At 37.5% G+C, this 25,111-nt stretch overlaps 1 protein-coding gene and 1 long non-coding RNA gene across 2 annotated transcripts; one reads left to right on the top strand and one right to left on the bottom strand.

Moving 5' to 3' along the window:
• Nucleotides 1-1,893: 1,893 nt before the first annotated feature.
• LOC122665252 (tubby-like F-box protein 8) lies at nt 1,894-7,625 on the bottom strand. Its single transcript, XM_043861353.1, has 6 exons — nt 7,609-7,625; nt 5,801-5,908; nt 5,380-5,748; nt 5,129-5,216; nt 3,175-3,307; nt 1,894-2,786 (listed from the first exon to the last, which is right to left on the bottom strand). The coding sequence occupies exons 3-6, from the start codon at nt 5,725-5,727 to the stop codon at nt 2,069-2,071; spliced, it is 1,287 nt and encodes a 428-aa protein (XP_043717288.1). The 5' UTR covers nt 5,728-5,748; nt 5,801-5,908; nt 7,609-7,625; the 3' UTR covers nt 1,894-2,068.
• LOC122665260 lies at nt 4,807-5,143 on the top strand. The gene is made up of 2 exons (XR_006333462.1): nt 4,807-4,953; nt 5,003-5,143. It is a non-coding gene; the product is annotated as an uncharacterized LOC122665260 (long non-coding RNA).
• Nucleotides 7,626-25,111: the final 17,486 nt, after the last annotated feature.

Here is a 25,111-nt window from a genome sequence, read left to right as displayed (position 1 = left end):
AGTTTGGCGGCTTGTCCTCTTTCCCCTATTCTATGTTTGGTTATCAATAAATGAAAAAGAGAAAAAGAAAAAAAGAAAAAAATATAATACTATACGACAAAAATGATGATGACATAATGATTGATTTATGTATCTCTCTTCAAATTCAAAAAAAAATTTATTTTTTTCTTTTCTTGGCAACCACACGTAGCCTTATAGATCATGAAATGAGAAGGAAAACATTCAAATCCATTACTTAGGCAGGTGACGCCAATTATTCAATAAGACCCTCGACTTACATAACAATCACTTTTATTTATTTTGGTGCTGAGGCAGTCAAGGATCCACAAAAGGCCAGATAAAGACTCACAAGGGGCCAGCAAGGAGGCTCATTGAGCCACACTTATAACTACACTACTGTATTATTACTAATTCAAAAAAATGGGAAGCAGGAGGGTCAGACTCTCGACCTTCTGGCCTGGACTTACTCAACTGTCCCCTTGTTTGTTCTTTTTTAGTGTCTTTCCCCTCAAGGTGGATCTATGTCTTATACTCTTACTTTTATGATGATATAACCTTCCTTTCAACCCCATGTCAATACGTCCACTCACACCTACATTATGATACACTCTCCCATAAGCTCTGCCACTTGACCCCAAGGGTACCTCATTTGGCAAAGATCAACTCCTTGTGATAAAGAGGTCAAGAATTCAAGTCTCCTTGGGCCTACCTTCCAAAAAAAAAAACAGCTCTGCCAATTGCCAATTGCCAAATGCCAAATTCCGGTCTGATTGAAACTTGACATGAGTAAGGGCACTTTAGGTTTACTTGTCAACAAAATTGAAGAGCCGTGTACTCTACGACAACATATATGGGTTCTTAACATGGGCCAGCATGGTAGGGGTGTCAATCGATCGGTTTAGATCGATTTTTGGTTTCGGTTTTTAGTGTGAGAATAAATGAGTACAATACATGAATTTGGGTTCGGTTTCTTATCGGTTCGGTATTAGTATGATTTACATTCTTCACAAGTATGGAAGATTTACATTCTTCACAAGTATGGAAAAAAACGTTTCTTTTATGAATTTTGGGCTGATATCGATTTCTTATCGGATTATATTGATTGAGTTCGATTTTGATCCTGTTTTCCAAGATTGGTTTGGTGCAGTCTGATTAAGGTTCAGTGTCGCAAAACCCCAATCCAAAAACATGATCTAATAAACTCATATCTACTTCAGTTTGCTTCGGTTTCATCAGTTTGGGCCAACTTTTGACACCCCTAGGTCATGGTGAAAGAATTCACCCTCTTGTTAGGACTAGCACATGGGTGAAGAGATTCCTTACCTTAATCTCCCTTGAATTGGAACCCCATGGGTATGAATGGCTACATACAATAGAGGGGCCAACTTTGGACCGTTGATTTCCTTCAGCCACGGGCAAAAATTCCATGCACGGCCGTACCCCTCAAAACAGGGCTCGAAATGACCAAACACCTCCCCCCGAGCCTTATGCGGCCGTGCATGAAAACCGGCCCCATATTCTACTAGAAAAATTTATATCCTCTGTGATACTGATATGCACCCACTTCCCCACACTTCTTTTCCTCAAAAAACAATATATCCGGTGTAGTGCTGGAACGATCATCACTTTCTAATACCTATCTGTGTCTTTTACCCTTTATATGAATATTGAACCCTTTTGTTCTTTTAGTGCAGAGAATCTAAGGTATAAATATGCTACAAGTGGGAAGCTTTCAGGCTGCCAACACTCAAACATGACTAGACAACCACATACCATATACAAAGAAAAGATGAATACCAAAAGAAGGGCCCAGATGGAGTTGACTTCTTATAAGGCGACAACTGTAAGGCATCAAAGAGATACCAAGAAAAAAGGGGGAGGAGAAAACAGAAAACAACAAAGAAAGAAAGCTACCATGAAGATTTCCTTCTAATGTAAGCAGTAATTGTGCTGCAACAGTCACAGTGAATTCTAGTTCTAACAAAGCTTTTGGATACATTTAACAACCATTACCCTATCCTCCTATATGTAGATAACACCATTACCTGCTATTTTATCTTTTTTTAACCTATTCACATGCCAACTTGGTGTCAAAGCTGCTCAAGCAGATTGCAAAGGCTTGAAACGCAGACAAAGGGTAGCGGTAATCCATGGTGAACATGTCCTTCCCAACCTTGCCGAACTGCAGGATGATCTTGTCATGATCCGATGACGGTGGTGCTGGCTGGGATGGTGTTGGTGCACCAGCTGCGGGCTGTGTAGCAGCAATCAGCTGGAAGTTCTTAACCGAGGCAACTGTTACCCGCCCACGGAAATTCAAGCACCAACACTGTAACTGCTCATGCCACCTTGGGGCCTTGTTTCGGAGAACCAATGGCCTCTCCTTGTTGTCTTCATCGTTGTCATGGGATCCAACAATGTCTGAGAACCGTGCACTGCTGAACTCACCAGACTGATCAATAGACTTCGAGAAGGAGATGCTCCCAAACGTATCCTCAAGGGAACGAGGAGGGAGTAGCTCTGGCTGGCCTGGAACAGATCCACCAGCACCAAGAGCTGAGGCAGGGATTGAGTGCATCATGCAGTGCATCCGACGTGGGCCACGAGTGCCCAGTACATTTAGCTCATAAGTAACCTGAGCAATGTTATAGCTCCCTGTTGGGACCTTCGGGGACACTTTCTTGGAGTAGAACCTCCGGCTTGTCCGGCCAGGTGGGGAGACATGGGCGCCACTATAGGGAGGTTGGGTGTCATAAATTATGAATTTTGTGCCAAGGAAATTTGACCTGAAACAAATAGCAGATTAAATGAGATGAAGGTTCTTAAAGATTCTAGAAACTGAAAAAGAAAGTAGACCTAAACTGATAACCTTTCCCTAAATGTACCACGTGACAGCTTGGGATACAAATCCAAGGATTTTCATTCCAGAAAATCATTATTCAAGAATGAGAAGCCATGGCAAACAATCACAAAACAAGAATGCAGATCAAACCATTTCAGAACTTGTAATAAGATCAACAGTTGCAATGAAGATGTATCAGGACAGAGGTTGTGTTTTTAAGCAAATAAAACTTCACTATAATCAAAAGAACCTAGATATCATAGAAGCACAGATGTCTCCCAATCACATCAAATCAACAAAGCAACTGATTTTGTAATTATTCAGTTAGTTACCTCAGCTTCCCAATGTAGGTGCTGCTTGATCTTGATATATTATCAGCATCCATGGATATAATATACTCTGTGCAAGTAGTTCGCCGATTCCTCTTCGCAGAGAGAAGAAATTTCCCATTTTCGACAAGTAAAGCTGCAGGCAAAGCAATAAGCCAGGCAGAATTCCTTGAGTGGGGATTAAAAAAAAACTGCAAGGGTATATATTGAACCAATTTGCAAGCTGTACAGATATCAGTGCAAGGGTTTATAGAATGGGTCTCAATCGGCCAGATCAAATCAGGTCAAGATTGGTCAATGCCAATCCACATTGTTCGTGTATTAAGCCATATATGGCCTAATCATGCATGTCAGACATTTCTTCCTTAACTCACCAGTAATAATTCAAGTTGATGAATTAAGAGGACATAATACAGTCTAACACATGCCATAACTCCAATTTTCCGACGCATAAAGAGACAAGAAAAGCAGAGAGACGTTAACACTCAAATGAAAGTGTGGTAATGTTAACACTCAAATGAATGTTACCACACTTAAAAGACAGACCTAAGTAGTACTGAGACTCAGATTATTGTCAACAATTACTTTCATTCAAGACATAATTTCATATAGTCAAGAGGGTCCACCCATGTGGACTAGGAGGTGTTGGGTGGGCATTGGACAAGGTTGAAACCAAAAGTGACTTAGGTTTACACATTGAGAAAAGATATGCGTGTGTATGGGTTAACAGAAGATATGGCCTTAAATTAGGTAAAATGGCAGAATAGGAGTCGTGCATTCAAAACCTGTAGCTATGACAAGGTTCAGTGAGTCAATAGCCACTGTTAGGGTTACGCAACGAACTTAGCTGAAGCAATATCCATCTAATCAGGGATTGAAGGTGTATACCACAGACAGCCCCTCATCAGTACGTGCTATCCCCGTGGGGCCTTCAAAGGTGGTCTGAAGTGAAAATTTTGACACAAGTTTGCTCAGAAACTCTGATCGATTTGGTGCCAACAGGAATCCAAAGAGCCTGTACAAGTGCTTTTCTGTCCATGAAGTTCTATTAGAAAGGGTGATATAGTTAATACTCATCTTTCCAGCTATTTTCATTGGGCTCCCATTCACTTCAGCATTGGTTTTCACTGCTTATGGAGGATTTAGCACCATCATAAGGAACTAATGCATGGAAAGATCCCTCTCCAGCACATTATCATCTGTTAAGAAAAGTTAAAGCATTCATGAAATCAACGAACATCTAAACCTAAAGGCTGAAAAGGTCAGCTAATGAAGCTGGTTAGAAGCAGGGAATTTCAGGTTCATATATATAAGGGATTTTATTGCAATATTAGCAGATTAATTTTCTTCTCATACTCCAGAAGCATCCATTTGCTAGCCTCTTATTTGATTGGAATATCCTGTTGGGCCTGGTTTATATTTTCTCAATCAACAAATTCAAAGTCCTCAATTTAGAAGATAAAAGGGTCGCATGTCACATACACTGCGCATTCAAGTCTTAAGAGGAGATTTCCTATCTTAAATATTGTATCATAACCGCAGTATCCATAACTATTTAGGGGCACTTTCTTGCCTTCCCATGAATTTTGATAATCCAAAGGACATCCAAATTGCTTACCAAGAAACAAAGTACAAAACAGAAACATCATTCAAGGAAATGTTTAAAAGAAGCTTGATTCAAAAACACTATCAAATGTTAAGTAAAACCAACATAGAAGTAAGACTGTAGCAATTGTTGTGCATTAAAATGCTCAGGTTAGAACCAAATTTACATGATTGAAAGTTTCTTCGACAATCAGTAACAAAGAGTACCAAATATCAATATGAAAAGATGTGCAACAACTGATCAAGTTCAGTCAGGAAGATAGTCTAATTGTAGTTGCAGTGAAAAGCCAATTCCATGTAAACTCCAGAAACTGTAAAATGGTGCCAACCAAATGCCAATAAAGAAACTTACCAGGACTAAGGCACAGAAAAAGGTGGTAACTTAAGTTGGCTTTGTCCCGCTTGATGAAGCACTGAATGCTTCCATCACGAGGCCCAGGCTGTAAAATTTCAGCAAGGTAGGATTTAACGTGCGGCTTTTTCATTATCACAAAAGTATCTCTAGAACACAAGTAGAATGGCCATCTAAAATAATATCTAAGAAGCCACACATAACATTATTCATTCAAAAGTTGGGGATGAACATCCATAGCAAGAACCCACCTGTTTAAGGGAGACTGGAAAGGTAAGCTTGCCAGAGAACTCAGGACTCATAACAATCTCTCTGCACATCTCTCTCCATGACCTGCAAACTGCGGCACATGCAACAACATGCTTGCGTGATGGCCAGGTGCTCTCACTTGCCTCCAACCTCTTAATCACATCACGGAGCAGTTCTGGAGGAAGGGTAGCCCAACGACTATGCTGGATTACAACAGGCTGGTCATGCAATTCATGGACTGAACCCTGGGATTTTCCCCTATGATGACCCGAAAGCCTGACCTCAAAACTCCGCCTGGATAAACTCCCAAAACTATCCTTTACATCACGGACTATGCTACGGAACGACATTTACTCGGCTAAAATGACAAAAGTTACACTCCCACAATAAATATATCTCCTCCGGCTAAAATGACAAAAGTTACACTCCCACAATAAATATATCTCCTCCAAAAGCTTCGCATATATTATCTTCCACTCACAATTCCCAGAATGATGATCAAGCAATTTTCAAAGACCGTTGCAGAATAAACTGCAAGTAGAACAAGATGTGCCACATAATGATGATCATGCAACTTTCAAAGACCGTAGCAGAATAAACTGCAAGTAGAACAAGACGTGACACATAGCTTAGGAAACAAGAAACAAAAGGGCGGGAAGAAATGGCAGAAAAAGCACAAAGCAAAACAGAGATAAAAAGATACCCTGGAAAAGAAAACTTCACATGGACATCAAAGTAGCCGAAAATACCAATCTTTTTATCGAGACAACTGTTTTAAGTTCTTTAAAATCTTCTATGGCAACCCAAACTGCCATTCAAACAAGGAAAAAACAATGGTTCAAACTTCACTTAAGCGACAAGAAAATCACTTGCAACGTTAAAAAGATCCCCCCACCCCCCCACCCCCCCCAAAAAAAAAGAAAAGGTTATCGCATATCCAAGATCACATAATAAAACGAAAACCTCGGAAAATTGGGAAATTATGGCATGATTATCGAGTGAACAGTATTATAAGTTTATAACCTCAACTACAAGGTCAGTACCGAACTATGCCTTGGAATTATTTCTATCATATCCTGCCTCTAGATATGAGGAACTGGAATAAAATTGTTATTGACAAATTCCCGCCAGCTGCACGCAGCATACGCCTGCGAAGCTGTTCAAGTTGGAAATCAAAATTGAGTGGGCCTGTAAAATCTGGGCATGGACACTAACCTGCTATCAGACACTAACTACTCTGGAGGCTAATTGTGAGATTTGGCTCCTCTCCAGCGCAACCCCGAGCTGTGCGCAAAAGCCAGAGTCAAGCTCACAAACCATTCAAAGTTCAGTAGCTTCAGACATGTAACGCCTTCATAGATCTGTCAGATATATAACACGCTGTGGAAGATCTGCAACGATAGAAACGAAATGTTAGAGACTAAACACGCACACTCAAAGGAGGGGATGGGAGAAAAGGCTAACAACTTCTGTTAAACAGGAGCAAAGTCCAGTCTTTCGTCCATGGTAACTAACGGGTTACGAGGAAGAATAATGAAACAAAATCAACACTTTTCTCCACCATCACTATTCGAAAACAAAGAAAACGGTACCTTTGGTGGGAAAAAAATGGTTTCTGTCAACCCGCATTTGAGAAGTAAACATAGGAAACCCCAACCCTTAACAGTCAGAAAACCACAAGAACCTCAGAAAACACCATTGATGCGAAATACTTGCAAAAACGAAGAAAAAAAGCTGAAAATGCCAAAACCCTTGAAAAGAATTTAACATTCAAGCTTCCTACCGAACTCATTCTTGCCTCGATGTTGAGAAATCTCGTAGAACTACCTCGAATTTATGCAGACCACCAAAAAAATGACACCAAACTACTTCAAATTTCTGAAAACTATTCACCCCCCAAAAAAAAAATTCTGAAAACCTTCACCCGATTCAGTCCCCCGCACGACATAAACTCAAAAACGAACTAAAAACAAGAGATCTACACCACAATACCTCGAACCAACACGGTAAACAAGACAAACCTCCGTTTCAAAATCCCCGTACAGGAAGAGATCTTCAAGCCAGAAAACCAGATCATAAGAAAAAGATAATAAACTCAGAAACTATTTTAACTGAAATTTTCCCCTGCCAACGTAGATCAGATCCTTCCCTCCTCTTTTTCTCTTCCCCCACCGGATCCCAATCCTCGTTAAATCCACTTGACGAACTTATAAAATACTAATATTCCTTACCATTAAAATTGATTCCACGTAGGCAAAAACTCGGCTCCAAACAATCATTCCCTCCTCCTAAAGGGGTGTTTGACTGTTCCGTTCTGTACCGTTCCGCTCCGGCCGAATTTGCAGAGAACAATTCCAATTCACCACAAAGAAGAACCAATACTAGCTGTGACTGTGACGACTGATTCCGAACTCTCGTTTACAGTTTCCGTCTGGGTTTATTATAAATGATTTCGTCCTTGACTTTTGAGGATGCCATAGCGGAGGGCGTACGCTAGAAGAACCTTCCCAGAAACAAACCAAATGAGGCGCACGTTATTGTATTTTGACTTTGATCCGACGGTTGAGGATGTGTACTTTTTTTATATCAGAAAGAGCGAAGCTGTGTCCTCCTGTCCTGTGTTCATGTGAGAAAAATAATGACCCGGGCACGCTCTCATCATGAAGATCTCGTCATTGTAACACAATGACAATAATGCCCATGATTCACATCCATTTAAGAAAGATAAGAAAGGTCGTTACGTTATCAGGTGGAGGTAGGTAGGTAAAACCGTAATTTCAACCCACGATGCTGTCGGGTTTGGACCGGTTAGTGTGGTGATCTTATCTGCTTTTGTGTGTAAGTTTGAGAACTGTCAATGACGAATTTGACCTCGGATAGTGACAAGCAGTACCTTACTCTCTGGTGTGTGCGTGTGTGTGTAAAGGACACTTGGCAATGGCGCGCCACTTGTAGTCTTGTACTACCTCCGGGCTTGCGGGGATCTAAGAAGTAATTTTCCTTTAGAAGTACCACGTGTCATGCAGATTAAACCCTCCATGGGATGATTGTATTTCTTTGTTTTCTTAGTAAAAGTAGGTAATGGGTGCCTTTCTGTAATCAGAAACCTAGAAACAAAGAATGTTCAGCCACTTGGAGGTGAAATGGCTGATAAAGACCACCCATTGGTTGTAGCATTTTATAGTGGTGCTAACAGCTACTTTGGGGTTGCAGTTTTCCAAGAGTATTGGTAAAAATATATGGATACAGATGATATGTGAGCCAATATACAATGGAGTATTTGATTGAATCATATTATAAAATTTGACATGTGGTCTAGATCATATCTTTCTCTATCCAATGGCCAAAATGTTTTGTGATATTTAAAAAAATAATTTATTTTTGTGATATGATAATTCACCTAATTTTTTCAAAATATTTTAATACACATTTAATATTTTCTTTTCATCACCACAAGAAATCTCTCTTAAGGCATTATTACCCTCTTGTGTGTATCCATGCACCTAGGGTAATCCCTTGATTTCTACAAAAAAATAAAAGAGTATAGTCCCATGGTTATCCTTGATTTTTTTTAATCTTATTTTGCTACTTGGCAAATTCAAATTGAGCTAAAACTTGATAGACGAATAGAAGACATTGGGTACGTACTTTCTATGCACAAGACTTCATCTAACCTCAATTGTCACGCGATTATATGTCGCTCCCTTATTTAAAAAATGCTACAGTGTTTTATAAAGATTCAAATTCAAATTATTATTTTATCATATTTTTCATACTTAATTGAATATTGTAAGATTAAAACTTGCCACAGAAAGCTAAAATTGTCATATGACATATGAAGAATTGAAGATTAAGGAGGCAAATAAAATTTTGCATATAACTGATATAAGTGAGTTTAGCACATTTTTCTCCGTCCCACTTTTGCAATAGCTGTATTTTGACTATATGCTTAGGTCTTATACCCAAGATTGCTGAAAAGTTTGATTCAAGACATTCACTATGCATTGTCCTATTTTATATTTATCGAAAAGAGGGTTTATTAATTTTGCAAATTTGGCCACATAGCTCCCTTATAGTCCTATCTTAACATTTCACATGGGATCATGGACATTGGATAAATCCATAAAATAAAAATATTTTTTTCCAATTTGTGATAGGTTTGTGAGGCTCATAAATTTGTGTGGTTAGCATTTTTTTCTTTTTAAAATTAATTTTTCACTTTGATGAAAGAAAAAAAAAAAAATTCTCGAAACCTAAGGGAGCATTTCATATGTATACACTAGGGGTGTCAATATCCAACCCGAACCGATGAAACCGGCCCGAACCAGCCTGAACGAGCCTGGACCACATCGGACCGAACTCTTAATGGTTCGGGTTCGGTTTGTGGATCCAGAGAGGCAAACGGTTTGGTTTGATTTGGGTTAGCCCGACGGTGCACCGTTAGCCCAAACCCAAACCGAAACGACCTAACCCGATAAATAAGTAAATCAATAAATGCCTAATGCCCCATTGCCCCCTAAATGTGTTGTGATAGTTTCTCACTTTATCTCATATCCTTTGTTAGTGATTACCCAACCAATTGTATCCATAGGCCATAGGACATAGGATACAAAGATGCATTATATTTGAAATATTTTATGTACTTAAAAGAGAAAGAGAAGAAAAATTAATACTAATCGGACCTTACTAGTTATATAAAACCGGTACCAAACCGAATCCAAACTGATATCAACCCGTTATCATAAATCGAAACCGACACCAAACCAAACCGCACCGAAATCGAACATTTCTTAATGGTTTGGTTTCGATTTCTATAAAAATCACACCGAAACCGAAAAGCCCGACCCAGCCCATTGACACCCCTAGTATACACACACATAAGATTTTTTTATTATTATTTTTTCTCTTTTTTTTGAATCAATCGTATCATTGCTAAAGGAAGGAATACTAATGATGCCCATGTAATATGGAGAATCATATACAAGTACTGCCCTTGACCCTTTTTTTTTTTTTTTTGGGGTAATAAACCTTGACTTGATCATAAAGTTTCCCACTGTTGATAGCAAAGAACTATGGTCAAATTCCACATCAAGTGAGGGTTTGGGTTGGGATTTTCCTTTTAATTCCAAGTGAAAGTACTAAAAAGAATATCATATATAGTAGCTAATATATAGCTTGTCTGATAGATGCAAATGAAAGATGCACTAGTGGTACTACTATGTGTACTTAAACAATGCAAATGAGTTTTAAGTACAATTCCTAACGATGTCAATCAGAACAGTTTCAAATTAGTTTCTAATTACACTCAAATATTTATTTATAAGCATACACAGCATATACTTAAAAGCAAAAATCTCATCCAAAGTATATAAATAAGTCTAAAATTTCGGTTAATCTTTTGGGATTGGTGTGTGGTTTGTGTGATTACACTTTCAAATCACCAGTACCAAATCAAATCCTAGAACCATCCCATCCATTTATTAATCGGTTCTAAAACCAGATCTCAGAATCGTCTATTTATTAATGGAAAGGTCTGATTACTGGCTTTAGTGGGTCAATTCTAGAACAGTTCCTGATCTGGTCTCAAATTAACATGTTTACTGATTCCCCTTTTGATTGTGATTTTATTAACAATGGGAATGGTATCATGGTTATTGTGATTCTACGGTTAACAATGGGAATGGAATGTTTAGTTGCAAATGGTTAATGAGAGATTAGATGCTTGTGCCAAATGTTGGAAGAACACACATAAAAAAAAAGAAAAGATTTGGAGAGAGTGAGAGGAAGGGCATGCTTTTAGTGTACGGAATCAGATCGGGTATCGATCATCTTCAAAATCGATATGATATCGATACCGTATCGGCATGGATCGGTCATATAGAACAAGTTTATCTTTAGGTTTCCTAAAAAATGGGTTTTCTTGATTATTTTACTCCTTGTCTAGTTGTCTGTATCATGCCATTGATATGGTAACAATCATTTTCAAAACCTTGCAGTATCGACTGCATCGGGTGATCCCATACCGATGCCTCAAACCATGAGAGAGAGATTGTTAGGACGTCAAAGTGCAATTTCCCACTTGATCTTTATCCCCTCAATGTATCTTTTCATCAATTTCTTCAATTCCATCTAATAGGGGAGGGGCAAAAATGACCATCCTACCTCCTGTCCGGGTGGGATCCATTTCTTCTTATTAGATGGAATTGAAGAAATTGACGGGCAAGCAAATTTGAGGAGATAATTTTTCATTTCTAACCAAAGAGGATGGGAAATTGAATCTAATGTGGGTAGGTTTTAATGAGGAAAGAGAATGTGCGTTAATAAATGAGATGTGAGAAGACATCCACAAGAGTACACTAGCTCCGTGGCAAAAACATAATGTAACTTTGATCTAACATGATTGACAAACTAATTATCGCCAAGGGATCAGGTGACGAAGCAAAATGAAAAGGTGACTTAATTATTAAATGAGACAAGTATTTGGTTGAAACATCAACTTTTCTTTGCACTTTATTTGTGGACTTCAATTACAATGGCTTGTAATATGCCAAGTATCATTTGACATTGAGAGGTTCTTATTTTGGGAAAGTAGCTTTTCAACTTGGTGTTGTAACCTAGGTTTCTTATTTTCTATAGAATTTCTCTTTTACAAAAGAGACCCACGAACCTTTAATTTTTTGTTGAGACTTTTGAGAGAGAGAGACTTGTTTAGAGCATAGTTACCCAATCAATGAATTAAAATTCAGGAATCATTTGAACACAGGAATTTGAATTCAATTTTGTGTACAAATTTTGAAAAAGCAATTATAACTTGGTTGTTGTAACCTATATTTCTTATTTTCTGTAGCATTTCTCTTTTGCAAAAGAAATTCACTAACTTTTGATTTGAGAGAAAGAGAATCTAGTATCACTTGTCTATGGCATGGCCAGTGAACTACCTCATAGGTTTTATTATTTCCCCAAAATACCCTCCGATACCATGGTTGAAAGGAAACTCGGGTCAAAAGCAAACTACTACAAAAGCTGAAAGTTAGATTGATTTGAGTATTAGATATTTACAATTAAAAAAAAATTCAAAACCAAAAAGCAGACATTTTCTAAAGTTTATTTTTATGGATTCTTAATTTTTCAAGCCAAATAATTCATCTCAAGACTTCCTACTAGCTCTCAATCTAAACATGAAACCTTGGCCATAAAAGAGAGAAAAAAAGCTCATAGATATGACAGAGGTTCTGAATTTGAGAGAGTAGCTTTTAAATTTGGTTATTGTAAGTTGTAACATAGAATTTATTACTTTCGACAGTAGTTCTCTTCTACAAAACAAATCCACTAACCTTTGGTTTATTGGAGAGAGAAAACAAAAATTCGGGAATCATTTGGAACCCCAAATTTTGAAAAGGCAATCATAACTTGGCCTTACTACAAAAGGTAAAAAATGGGTTGAGTCGAGTAGTAGGTGTTTACATTTCAAAACTTTAGAACCAAAAGACAGACATTTTGAAAATTCATTTAAATTTTTTATTTCATAAATTTTCAAGCCAAAATAATTCATCTCAACTCAAACCTGGTTCAATCACATTCGGTTTCCTAAGTATTCTCAAGACTCCCATCTCTCAACTTCAACGCGAAAACTTGCTCACAAGAGAGTGATAGAAAAAAATGCTCATATGATTGAATTTCAAAGGTTTAAAAGGTTAAAAAAATGAAAATGATTCTCTATAGATAGTTCACAAATTTTAGTAAATTTTTAGTCTGTGATGCCCAAAACAAAATTTTACATATTTTAGCCATCAGTAGAACACAATTACAAACTTTCTACTAATTAAGAATCCACCTTCGTCATTCGGCATAGCCATCAGCTGAAATCTTAGAAAAAAAGCTAAAAACAAACAATCATGAAAATAGTGAAAGATGTTATATATTGGTGAAGCCTGATCTTAATCCAAAAAATACAGTGAGAAATCTTTGGAGGGCCACTTTGGCCTCAAAACGCGTTCGAGTGGCCTAAAAAGTGGATATATCATCGCCAAAGATTGTGAGTCCTGTAGAGCTCGTCGAGACCTTCGAAATAATATGTATTTCTACATATGTTCAGTTTTAATCGGACCCTGATTGGATAGTCTGTTTTAGGTTATTAGAGGCATTTCTGTACTTTTCTGGGTTAGAGCTTCTTTATAAAATCTTCTTATCTCATTGAGAGTCAGAGATTTTGAATATTTGTAGTAATCTTCAGAGAAGCAGTGAAACCAAGTTCTATCACCGGCCGTGGATGTAACCTACCTTCTTGGGAATGAACCAATATAATGAGAACCAATTAACCCTAGTGGTGATGAGTGTGGGAATGTTCCATCTGAACGATTGTAAATAGTTCACGTACGCTCACGTACGTAAAGATTCCCTCCACTAAGTGACGATCAGTAGTTTACGATCCTTAATTATTGCTTCTTTATATGAAGAATGACCTTTTTTTTCTTCAGCCTGCATGCATCATTTTTCCATGTCAAAACCACTTTGAAAGAATATTTAACTCAACTAAACTAAGCATTATCCTAATTACATGAATCGTGTACCTCCATTGCCCTTTATTTTAAAACACTTACAAAGCCTTTTTCTTAACTTCTCATGAATTGACGAGGATGTGACAAAGCCGTTGAAGGCTGTCACTTCCACTAGCTACCTTGTGCATGTAAGATTCTTAGCTTGTCCAATTCCTGTTCTCTTCGATGATTCCACTATCAAAGCTAAGATAGAAGCTGTACTCATTTGTTATATTTTCTTGATACCGAATATGCCATATCATACACTGTGATTTGATACCCATCATCAACTTGTGACTTGTGAGTTGTGACCAAGTAATTGTGTTCTTGCTAGCTCTTATATCTAAAACATATTTGATGTTTCAGTATCAATATTTTATGAAATGTCTTGCCAGTGGGCATCTGTCTTTTGTCTTCCAAGTGGCATCCAGTAATCACATTTGATCATATGTACATTAATTATGTCATCTAAAAAAGCTTAAAAACCCAAAGAGTTCAAGTCCATTTCACAGTTTTATATTTTCAACCCCTTTGTTTCTGGTTTATGGTTGGATTAATTTATCATTTATTGTACAAATTAAGTACCCCTTGGGATATGATCTAAAAAGAATGTTGAATCCAGCTGAAAGCCTCATCCATGCATTTATATGCAAATTCCCCCCCCCCCCTCAAATTCTTATCTCTAGCTACCTCTTCAAAACTTAGGTACAACCTACCCCATTAGAGAAAAGGTTCTTTGAGCCAATTGATGAGGATATACTAACTAGCACATTCTCTTTCTATCTTTGTCCCCCACTATGTATGAAATCGTGTTGACGTTCCTCATTGGTGTGTTTCCTTATGCCGCTTGCTTAGATAATTCTTTCTCTTAAAATTAATAGTTATTAGATGTTCTTCTCTTTTAATCAATTTTTAAATTGATTATAAGTACAATAAATGAAAGTAATTGAAACAATTGTCAAGTATCCGTACTAACTTAACGGCGACAAAAAATTGCCTTACTTTCTAAGGTCATCTTTTTCTTTTTCTTATCATATATTGGAACCTCTAATGTATGCCTATTTGGTGATATTGAAGTTAAGAAATATTTAGCTCTGATTTATTAGCTTCAGATTTCATAATTCTTAATAGGACTGATTAGAGTAGAATAAAAAAAAAATTTAAGGCAGTTGATATAGGGATTATTCCTTTAATCAAAACAAGAGTATGTCTGTCTGTTTGTAACCATGAAAGTTACAAACGGAATTTGTAACCATACATTTTTGCCCCCTATAAAGTTGATGTTTCAGTTACTTTAAGGGGAATAAAGATATAAATTTATTGTTCTCAATACCTTACTAGTTCTTAATTTGGAAGGGGCGTTTAAATTGCTTTGTTTTAATCTTTGTTGGTAAGTTAATCAATGTTGAAATGAGACGTCTGTTTTCTTAAAAAAAATAATTCCGTCCATATAAAAGAATGGTTCGAATTTTTCTTAAGCCACAGTGAATGAGAATCCATTCACAACAAGGCTTTAGTTGTGAGTGGGAGGGTATTTTGAGAAACATAATCAAACCCTATAAGATTTGTGAATCCTAATTAGATAGTGTGGAGAACCTTCACCGCATGATGAAGAAAAACTTTCTCCTAAAAAAACGTTTCAGTTGTTACAGGTTCCACACGGAGAAAGATTTGAAAAACATAAACCTGTTTATTTTCTTGATTAAATTCCAGGTTTTTATTTTTTATTTTTAATATTCTACCTAAATTTGGTTATTTATTGATTACATTTTGGATATTCTTTCCTTGTATTATCTTACTGTTATTGTAATTTCCTTGAACAGATCAAACTCTTGCAATCATTCATTATAGTGGGAAAAAACCCACCAAAGAACACACATCTTGTTTATAACAGAATCCTATATATTTGTTTTCTACACACATACCCAAAAAAAAAATAAAAAAAAATCTGTTACCATTTCACAATAATCATGTATACTCTTATCTCTCCTCTTTCAAAGGTAATCTAAATTTCTCATCTACTTGGACCTAGGGATGTAAATGGATAACAACAATCAATCGATCCGTATTTAGAGGCATCCTATTCGTTAGAGATATCGAAATAATCCAATCTCGATTAAAATTCAAAAATCAATACTTAATAATAAAAATTAAATAAATAATGATTTTGGCGTTTTAAGATTCAATAGGTTAAATATAATGAAAAGAGAATCATGATCAAGAAGGAAGGTCCGGTTACACAGATGTAAATTTCTCATCTAGAGGTATCCATTATCCGACGATCACATCCGATCCGGACCCGTACATCCCTACTGGACCTAATGGACTTTATTTGATCTGCCTAAGGGTCACCTTCCTTTTGTACAATCAAATGATTTTGATGGATGATTTTTTACTTTCCTTCTCAAATCTTTCTCCCACGTGTGATACACAATCTCTTTTCTTCTTGCTTTTACATTATTTTTCTCATGGTAGTTGAGATTGTAGTTAGCCAATGTCCCACCGAATGAATATAAATAAATTTTTACAACATTTAACTGTTTATCAACTTGTAAAATAACTCACAAATTATTTGGTGACCGACTTAATTACTACAGAGAGAGAGAGAGAAGTTATGGACCTAGGAAAACATAAAGAAAAAATGTTTTTGCCAACCAGTGTTTTACCTTTGATAAGTGAGATTTACCTAATTTTTTAAGGAGAAAGAACGCTTTCTGCAGGCCACGTGTGTTACATGATCCCTGTGCTCAGGGTCGTGTGAAAATTTTGAGAGAAAAAACATTACCTGATTGCTTACGGCATGTGGCCCCTACACTCATAAAATCCGGAGGCACATGCATAGTCATTTCACGCGACCCTATGTACAGGCATAGGGCTGCACATGACCAGGTAGCGTTCTCTTTCTTTTTTATTTTAAGGGGTGGGGTTGGGGGGTAAGGAAGTAAGACTTGCCTAAAATACTAGCAAAAGTGTTCCAATACATAAGCAAATTTATTTAGTGAACGTCTATAACTCTCAGGTGGTCCCCATAAGGTTGGAGTGGTTGATGTTTCTGCTGTGCAAAGTTGAAAAGTAGGAAGTCATCCATTTGTTGGTATCAAACAATTTACATATCTCATCCCCACCACCTCAGTACTGTTGGTACTCACCATTTCTCAAGAAATGAGTGAACAAAAGAAATTATAGATGGTTACCTCACACACCAACTTTAGCTTTTCTTTTGATGATCCCATTGAATACCTTTGCATATACCTTTAAAACTCTTAGTGGGCTTTCTCTGTTTTTTCCTTTTCTTATCTATTATTTCCTCTACTAAATTAGTTCATTCTAGCTAGTATTAGTGTACACTCATTTATACCCTCTTTCATTCAGGAATAAGAGAAAATGCCAATGTAATAGAATTCCACTCTCTTTAAAACTAAAACTAACATATTTTATGACCATAACACTCACATCATGCTCACCTCAGGGGCCATGTAACCAAGCTTGGTTCTAATTTTAAACCCTTAATTAAATTTGATGAGATTTGTTAATAATAGAAAACAAGAATAATGTAGAATGCACTATCGTTGGATTGGACTCCACGGAGAAAACATTGTCGTTGGATTGGACTCCACTCCTAGGGGCACGATCGACTTTGTATAGAAGGGGCTACCAGTTTTGACCATTGGTTTCCTTTTGTGGCTTGACTTTCTATACACATGTCAGATAAAATTTTATTGGGAAAAGACTGGGTACACCTTATTGTGTCTAGCTCTCTCTTCCTCCCTTTGAAATGACCCCACCCCGCCTGTATGATACTCCATCCCGTTCTGTTGGTAATTTACCGCACATGGATGGTGTGCCTATCTCTCTCACTCCCATTGTTATAATTTTTAGCACCTTCCAATTGTATGGGCTTTTAGTGCCCTTGGTCAAATAAGGGACACTCAGATAGGATGGTCACATGGCCTCACAATGGTTGCCATCAAGTTAGATACTGGATCTTGATAAATCATATGTCAAATTTTATAATCCACTTTGACAAAAATATGACCCGTATTGTATAAGAATAAAATTAGGGAAAAAGAACTTCGTCCAGGAGTGTGGTTTACGTCAGTATTCTCAGGAGTCTCTCTCTCCTCCCCATATGAAAAGACACCTCTACCCCTTATTTTGAAGATGAGAGAGATAGAGACATGGGAATGTTGACATAGGCCACGCTCCTAGACAAAAGACTACTTCTCATAAAATAAAGAGAAAAGGTTATTTAAGTTGGCAATATTCATTCTATATCTATCTCCTTTTCACATGGAATTACCTCTCTGTCCCCTCAGTGGTGCGTTCCTTTGGCGTTTGCTCAGAGAACCTCTCTATATAAAAATTAAATTACCAATATGGAGTCATGGACGTATTTGGAATTTAAACTGTCACCTAAGTTAGTGGAGCCCACGAGAAAGAAATTAGAAATTAAAGAACTTTTCTCATTAGCCTAAGGTTTGTCATCTCATTAGTCCCTAAGTAATGTCTCCCGAGAGAATCCAAGACGAGGTCTAGAATCAAGATCCCTAGTGAATCCAACCTAATCGACAAGGAAAATCTCACTTAAGATCCTCTTATGTAATCTCATCTGCTGTAAGCAAGAGGAGGTAAACTCAAGTATACCTTAACCCTCTGATCATCAATCAAACCCAGGTGATAACACCAATTAAGTCACCAATGCTTGAAAACAGCTCATTGGATGATCACGACCGCAGTCAATTTCTTCCCATTAAAAAGGCATTAGCATTCACCAAACGTCAACCATATTCTCTTGGCTTATTATCCCCAAGGATTCTTGTTTTTTTCATCGAATCCCAAGGATTTCATTTGGTTGATATCAATGGTATTTAGGGAAGCAGTTTTCTCTCGGGAGCTTAGTTAGTAAGTTCGGGAACGGCAATTGAACGGGAACGGATAGACGGCAATAATACTTTAAAAAAACGGACATATATTCATTATATAACATGCATTCACCACCTAATAAACAAAATAATATCATGATTTTATTAACTAAAATAAACACAATAATATAATATGCTATATAACATCTCTAAGATTATCATTTAACATACCAAAATATCAATAATCTACAAGAAATGAATGTAGATTGTCCGAAAATGACATGAGCAAGTTGAAAGACCAGAGAAACAAGAGGAGAGTACAAGACTTAAGTGCCGCTTTGTTGAACGGAGATGGCGAGGATGATTGGAGATGGAGGCGGCTACTTTTGCCTGCTACGGTTGGATGTTCAACGCAAATCGAAAGGGACGAAAGGGAAAGTGAAATCGCTTCCTAAATTCTAATCTTTTGGATAATTTTTTTATAAAAAACGTATAATACGTGCTTGCTTAAAAAACGCATTTTTTTAATAAAAATACGGGAAAATACGGGGACGGGAGTATTATACGTTTAAAAATACGGGAACGCGTATAATACGCATATGATACGCGACTTTACTAACTAAGGTCGGGAGTAGTGCCTACTCCAGCACTCTTATGTATTTATCTCTCTCTTCCTCAAAACATGGGGCCAGAGGTGTTTTTTCATATGGGGAAAAGAGAGATAGACTCATGGGAGTGCTGATGTAGGCCATACTCCTGGACAAAGATCTTTTTACCATTTAATAATATGGGATGAAGAAAAAAAAATCTCCAAGCACGCAACTTAGGATACGCCTTTAACACCGTTCTCTCTTTCTTTCTCTCTCTCTCTCCTCTAATCTCCTCTTATTTGCCCTTTGTATATGAATCGTCGGATTGAATTAAATGAAGATGATTTAATAAGTTCTCTAGTAGATTTCATAGGATTTGTCTCATTGAAATATGGCATCCATGCTTGAACTTTACAACCATGGTTTGAGGTATGGGTATCAGATTGCCCGATACGGTGATCAGTATCGGTATTACTAGCCACCGATCTCAGTACTGTGTTGGTATCATATCGGTGAAATTGTACGGATCAGGGGTAAAACAATAAAAAAAAAAAAACTCATTTTTCAAGAAAACCAAAGGCAAATTTATCTGATACAGACCAATTCATGTCAATACGTTTCAGTATCATATCGGTATTGAAGTTGACCGATACCTGATCTGATCCCGTGCATTAAAACAATGGTTACAATTCTACCTGAATTATACTCTCATTTTAAAATGATACATACTAGTCTTTTAAATATGTATTAATGATTATTTTTTCTTTTCGGTTAATTATACTTGTTACCTAAGGTGCCTGAGCTCAAACCTAGAAGGCCCAAGGTTTAACTGGGTTTTTTTTAGATCCATATTGGGCTTGGGTTCAGAACTTTCAAGGGTTGAGCCTTTCGTAACCCAAGCCCCTTGAAATTTTAGGGACCTCAATGAGGGGATCCTCTTCGCTCTATAGGATTGAGCTCCTCTCATGGTCGGACAGGGCTGACCCTGATTGGTCCTGATCATGGGGAGGGGGAAGGGAGAAATCCATGGGCTAGGCTGGGCCAAGGAAAAAATTATTAATTTTACATAAAATAATACTATAATTAATATATTATATCACTTGTTATCTTCATATATAATATATTATATAACAAATGTGTGTGACGTTTAAAGTTTATAATATATATATATATATATATATATATATATATATATATTTTTATAGTATAACTTAAAACAAGGTCGAGCTTAGTTCAGCCCGAGGCCTCAACCTTGGTCCGGCCAAACCTTTCAGCCATGACCTGCCCTCAAAGCCAATGTATCTCAACTCAAGCCCTGTTCGAGCTCAGGATGGGTTCGAGCCGACAGGGTTCAGCTCAGCCCGAGGCCTCAACCCTGGCCCAACCAGACCTTGACTCAGGGCCAGAAATTTCTAGCAATGACCTGCCCTCAAGGCCAGGATATCTTAACTCAAGCCCTGTTTGAACTCGAGATGGGTTCAGGCCGATAGGGCCAAACTTACACCCCTAATACCAAGTGTATAGTGGTTTCCCACCCTAAATGTCGTTGGATGGGACTCCCAAAAGCAAGGACGAGCTATCCAAATATGGGGAAGGGGATAGTTATGACTTATGACCCTAGATTATCTATACCGTAGAAAACTTTTGCCTTGGTTTAGGTCCGGAAGAGATGTTATCTTCAATTCTTCATTAATCAACTAATTCTTTTAGACTCTTAAGTTTTTATAATGCAGGAAAGAAGATCTGTCGAGCATTCAACCCAATCGAAACTGGACCGAACCAATCGATTGACACCTCTATACTTCACTCATCAAATCACATGGTGGAAAAAAGGTATCTATGGGCTCTAATGTTAAACACCATGAAGTGGATAACACAAATAAGGCAACATACCCTTTTGTTTTTTTGGGGTAAAGAAATTGATCCGGTGAATCACCCAAGGCTTAGAACTAGATACAGCTTCATTTCCACGATGCTGGACTGGGGATTTTTTTGCCACACCCTTTCCCAGAATGAGACGATACTTTTTCTTTATAGACAAAATGTTTTTTTTTTGGGATAAAATCTATAGAAAAAATGTTGGTTATCTACTGATCAAGTCTCCCATCCTTTCATTGGTATGATTTCTCACTTTGACGTCATGAGAAATCTCTGTCCGAAATATAATTACGGAAGAATATACTCTTTGGATCCTCTACTGCCGAGCTGCCCTGTAGGACCCTATTGCCAAGACACAGCAAGACAGTTAAATGACCGCCTTACCCCAACTCGGACAAGGCGCTTGAGTAGTGATAAGGCAGTCATTTACTGCCTTGCTATGTCTTGATAGTAGAGTCCTGTCAGGTAGCTCGACAATAGAGGATCAGGATCCAAGAAAATAGGTCCCTTATTCATTTATGACATGGAAATTGATTCTAATAGCGTTATCAGCTTTAAAATAAAGGGAAAATCACATTTGCACTTGGAGGTTGAAACTTGAAACGGACTGCATTCAGTGAATGATGCTAAAATTTTAGATATTTCAGTTCCATTTCTATTTTCAAAGTAAGCTTTGAAATCTGGAATAGTTTATGAGATTAAGGAGTTTCCCTTGAAACTATGGAATTTTGTAATGAATACAATGAATTGCATTAGATTACTCCATTTTCTATTTCGAGATTGAACCTCGAAATGTAGAAGCCTTGTTTGCATTTCGAGGACTTGAATTTTGGGAATGTTTGGTTGTCGACTTTAATATATGTTTAAAATATAGGTAAGGCTGACCATCACAGCGAATGGGTTTAACTTCTGTGGCCCAATCTACGTCCAGCCTAGCCCATTATAAAATTCCATTGAGCCCATAGATTGGAGGATAATGATCTTTTGCCTTTCTTCAATTACCCTTTTTTTTTTTTTTGCAAAAGTTATTTCATATTGCAGGGGAAAATTTTTTTTTTTTAGAAAGATGAAGGGGTGAAAAAAAGGTTTTTAAAAAGATGGAGTAAAAAAAGCAGTGTTCATGTGAAAACAACAGAATTACTCTTGTTAAAAAAAATGAGTTATACTATAAGGGGAAAAAGTAAATTTACAAATTTTTTTTACCACCAACATTGGTTACAATAATATAAAAAGTTTTCTATATGTCCAAAAATTTGACGGTATCTATTAGGGTTCGCAACAGGGTTGGGTTGGGCTGAGAATTTTAAAACCCCAACCCAACTTGAAGTCTCCTTAGCTGGGCTCAGGCCTGGCCTGACCTTGACTCAGGGCAACCATAGGGGTAGGGGGAAGGGAGATGCAGGAGCTTGGCCAGGCCAGGGAAAATAAGAAGAAGAAGAAAGAAGTGGAGGAAGAAGAACGACTAGCAGGAGGAGGAGGAAGAGGAGGAGGAAGAAGAAGAAGAAGAAGAAGATGATGATGATGATGTTGATAGGGCTGGGCCGAGCCGGACTCAGCCCAAGGCCTCAACCCTGGCCTTGCCCTGACTTAAGGCCAGAAATTCCTATCCCTAACCAGTCCTTAGGGCCAAGGTATCTCACCCCAGGCTTTGTTTGGGCTCAGAGCAGACTCGGATCGACAAAGCCAAACTTACACCCTTATATGTTTTCAACTTGAACAATAACTCTATGGGAAAAAGTTCTTCCGAGAGTGTGGCCTAAGCCAGCACTCCCATGAGTCTATCTCTCTCCTCCCCATGTGAAAAGACATCTCTGCCCCCTTATTTTAAGAAAGAGAGAGATAGACACATGGGCATACTGACGTAGGCCACACTCCCATGCAGAAAACTACTTCCCTAAATTTATTGTTAAGTCCAACGCCTGTGACCTATATGGTGGAATTACCTATTTTCTCAGGGGAATCCAAGTTCCCCTTGTAATTAAAAAGTAGAAACCCTTTATGATGGGAGTCACCCCTGGATACACAAACCCTATGGACCATGTAGTTTTTGCACCTGACAGCTTTGCAATTATACTTATATTGTAACTTTGTTTTTTATTGGTTTTTTTTTTTTTTTTTTGGGGGGGGGGTGGGGGGGGAGGTATTCTACTAATTTATTGACCTTACGCATAATTATTAGCACTCCAATTGCCACCGATTATATGTGGAAGCTTCCTGATGGGAGGTCAGCAATCTTGCTGACGGAGGGGTCCTCGACTCCTTGTAGCATCACTGAGACATCTTCAATATACATAAGTGGGCTCAAAATGACCGGATGGGCCAGACCAGGCGAGAAATGAAGCCCAGACCCATCTAGCTAGGGTTGTCAAATTCTCGCCCAAACTGGCCAGACCGATCAAAACTTACCCTAAAATCAAATCAAACTGAATGGCTAACGGTTCGGCTTCAGTTTGGTTCTTTATATAATGCAACGACCAGACTGACCTAAACAAAAAACGAACCCAGAAAAACCGATAAAAATGATTCTTTTTTCGGTGTATATATATTAAAACCAAACCGAATTAATAACGGGCCTTATAGCAACCCAAAACTGAATTGTACCTTAACGATTCGGCTTCGATTTGGGTCGGTGCATGCAAAAAATGATTCAAAGCAATCAAAATTGAACTGAACCGTCTGACACCCCGACATGTAGCCAACGTCCATCCAATTCCTTTGCACGTATGTGTAGGTGGATGTATATGTGAGAGGTAACCGTTACCTGTCCCATTTTTGAAGTTTATAGAGGGGAGGAGGGATAATTATGGAAAAAAAAAGGACAAGTGGTTGCCTCTCACATGTACGGTTCACTTGGACTTAGGTGCAAGTGAACGAAAATGGAATAATTCCCTCTCCCTTTGGGTTCATAAATACCATCTTAGGTTTTAGTATTTTCCAAATTACCCTTTTAGATCCCATTTCCTTGACTGCGAGCAGGGTAGCAGCAAAGTTTCGTTGGTTCTGCCTGATCAATTTGTAATTGGGTTACACCAGATAATTTGGGTGGGGTCTCTCGATCGACCAGATAAGAAATTTCAAATCCATAAATGAAGAAGAGAATCCAACTAGAGGCCGGTCTTGTATTTCCTTTCCTTTGCATATATAGTTTGTATTAATATTATTAGAGAATAATTAATCTTGGAACAAAAAGAATCCCCATATTGACTTTAAAGAAGTAGATACCGTAATTCTTATTAAACGTGCTGGTTTTCTCTAATAAGATTTGTGTTGCGGAAGAATATTTTTAAAGCATAATCTGTTAGAGGTGGAGAAGAGGAGAATTATTTATCTTGGATTCAAGATTGATAGCTTCTTCTTCTTCTTCTTCTTCTTCTTTCTTTCTTTGATTGTTAGTCTTTCACATATATAGACTTTCTTATATATTATGCTTTATCGTTTTAGGTGAGATTTTTGGTAGTGGATGCTTTTGATACCATGTACGTAACTCTTCTTTGTTGTTCTCAGTAGAGTCGTTTTCTAACCAAGAAAATGGAAAAAAGAAGGCCTTTTGAAAAATCCTTGCGTAGTGCTCTATTCAAAACTTTTAGACATCCAAACAGTAGGGAATCATGAACCCATTGTCTATGTTTTCCACTTGAAACTTTTACATGTTCCAAACACTAGTTCGTGCATTTTTTTTTTTTTTTAAAGATTATTCTTTCAGGTGTTTTTTTCATGAATTTGATACGCTTGAACATCCACTGCATTTAATTTTTAATGGCTGGTGGAGAAATTAAAGAAGATACCAAAGCTACGGTCAGGGATGCTCTCTTATTTTATTTCTTCTTTATTCTTCTTCAAATTTTTTTTTTTTTTTGTAAATGAAAT

The sequence above is a fragment of the Telopea speciosissima genome, chromosome 1 (assembly GCF_018873765.1).
Source record: "Telopea speciosissima isolate NSW1024214 ecotype Mountain lineage chromosome 1, Tspe_v1, whole genome shotgun sequence".
Taxonomy (NCBI): Eukaryota; Viridiplantae; Streptophyta; class Magnoliopsida; order Proteales; family Proteaceae; genus Telopea; species Telopea speciosissima.
The sequence above is the reverse complement of the archived record's forward strand: the minus strand, read 5'-3'. Positions and strand labels throughout refer to the sequence as shown.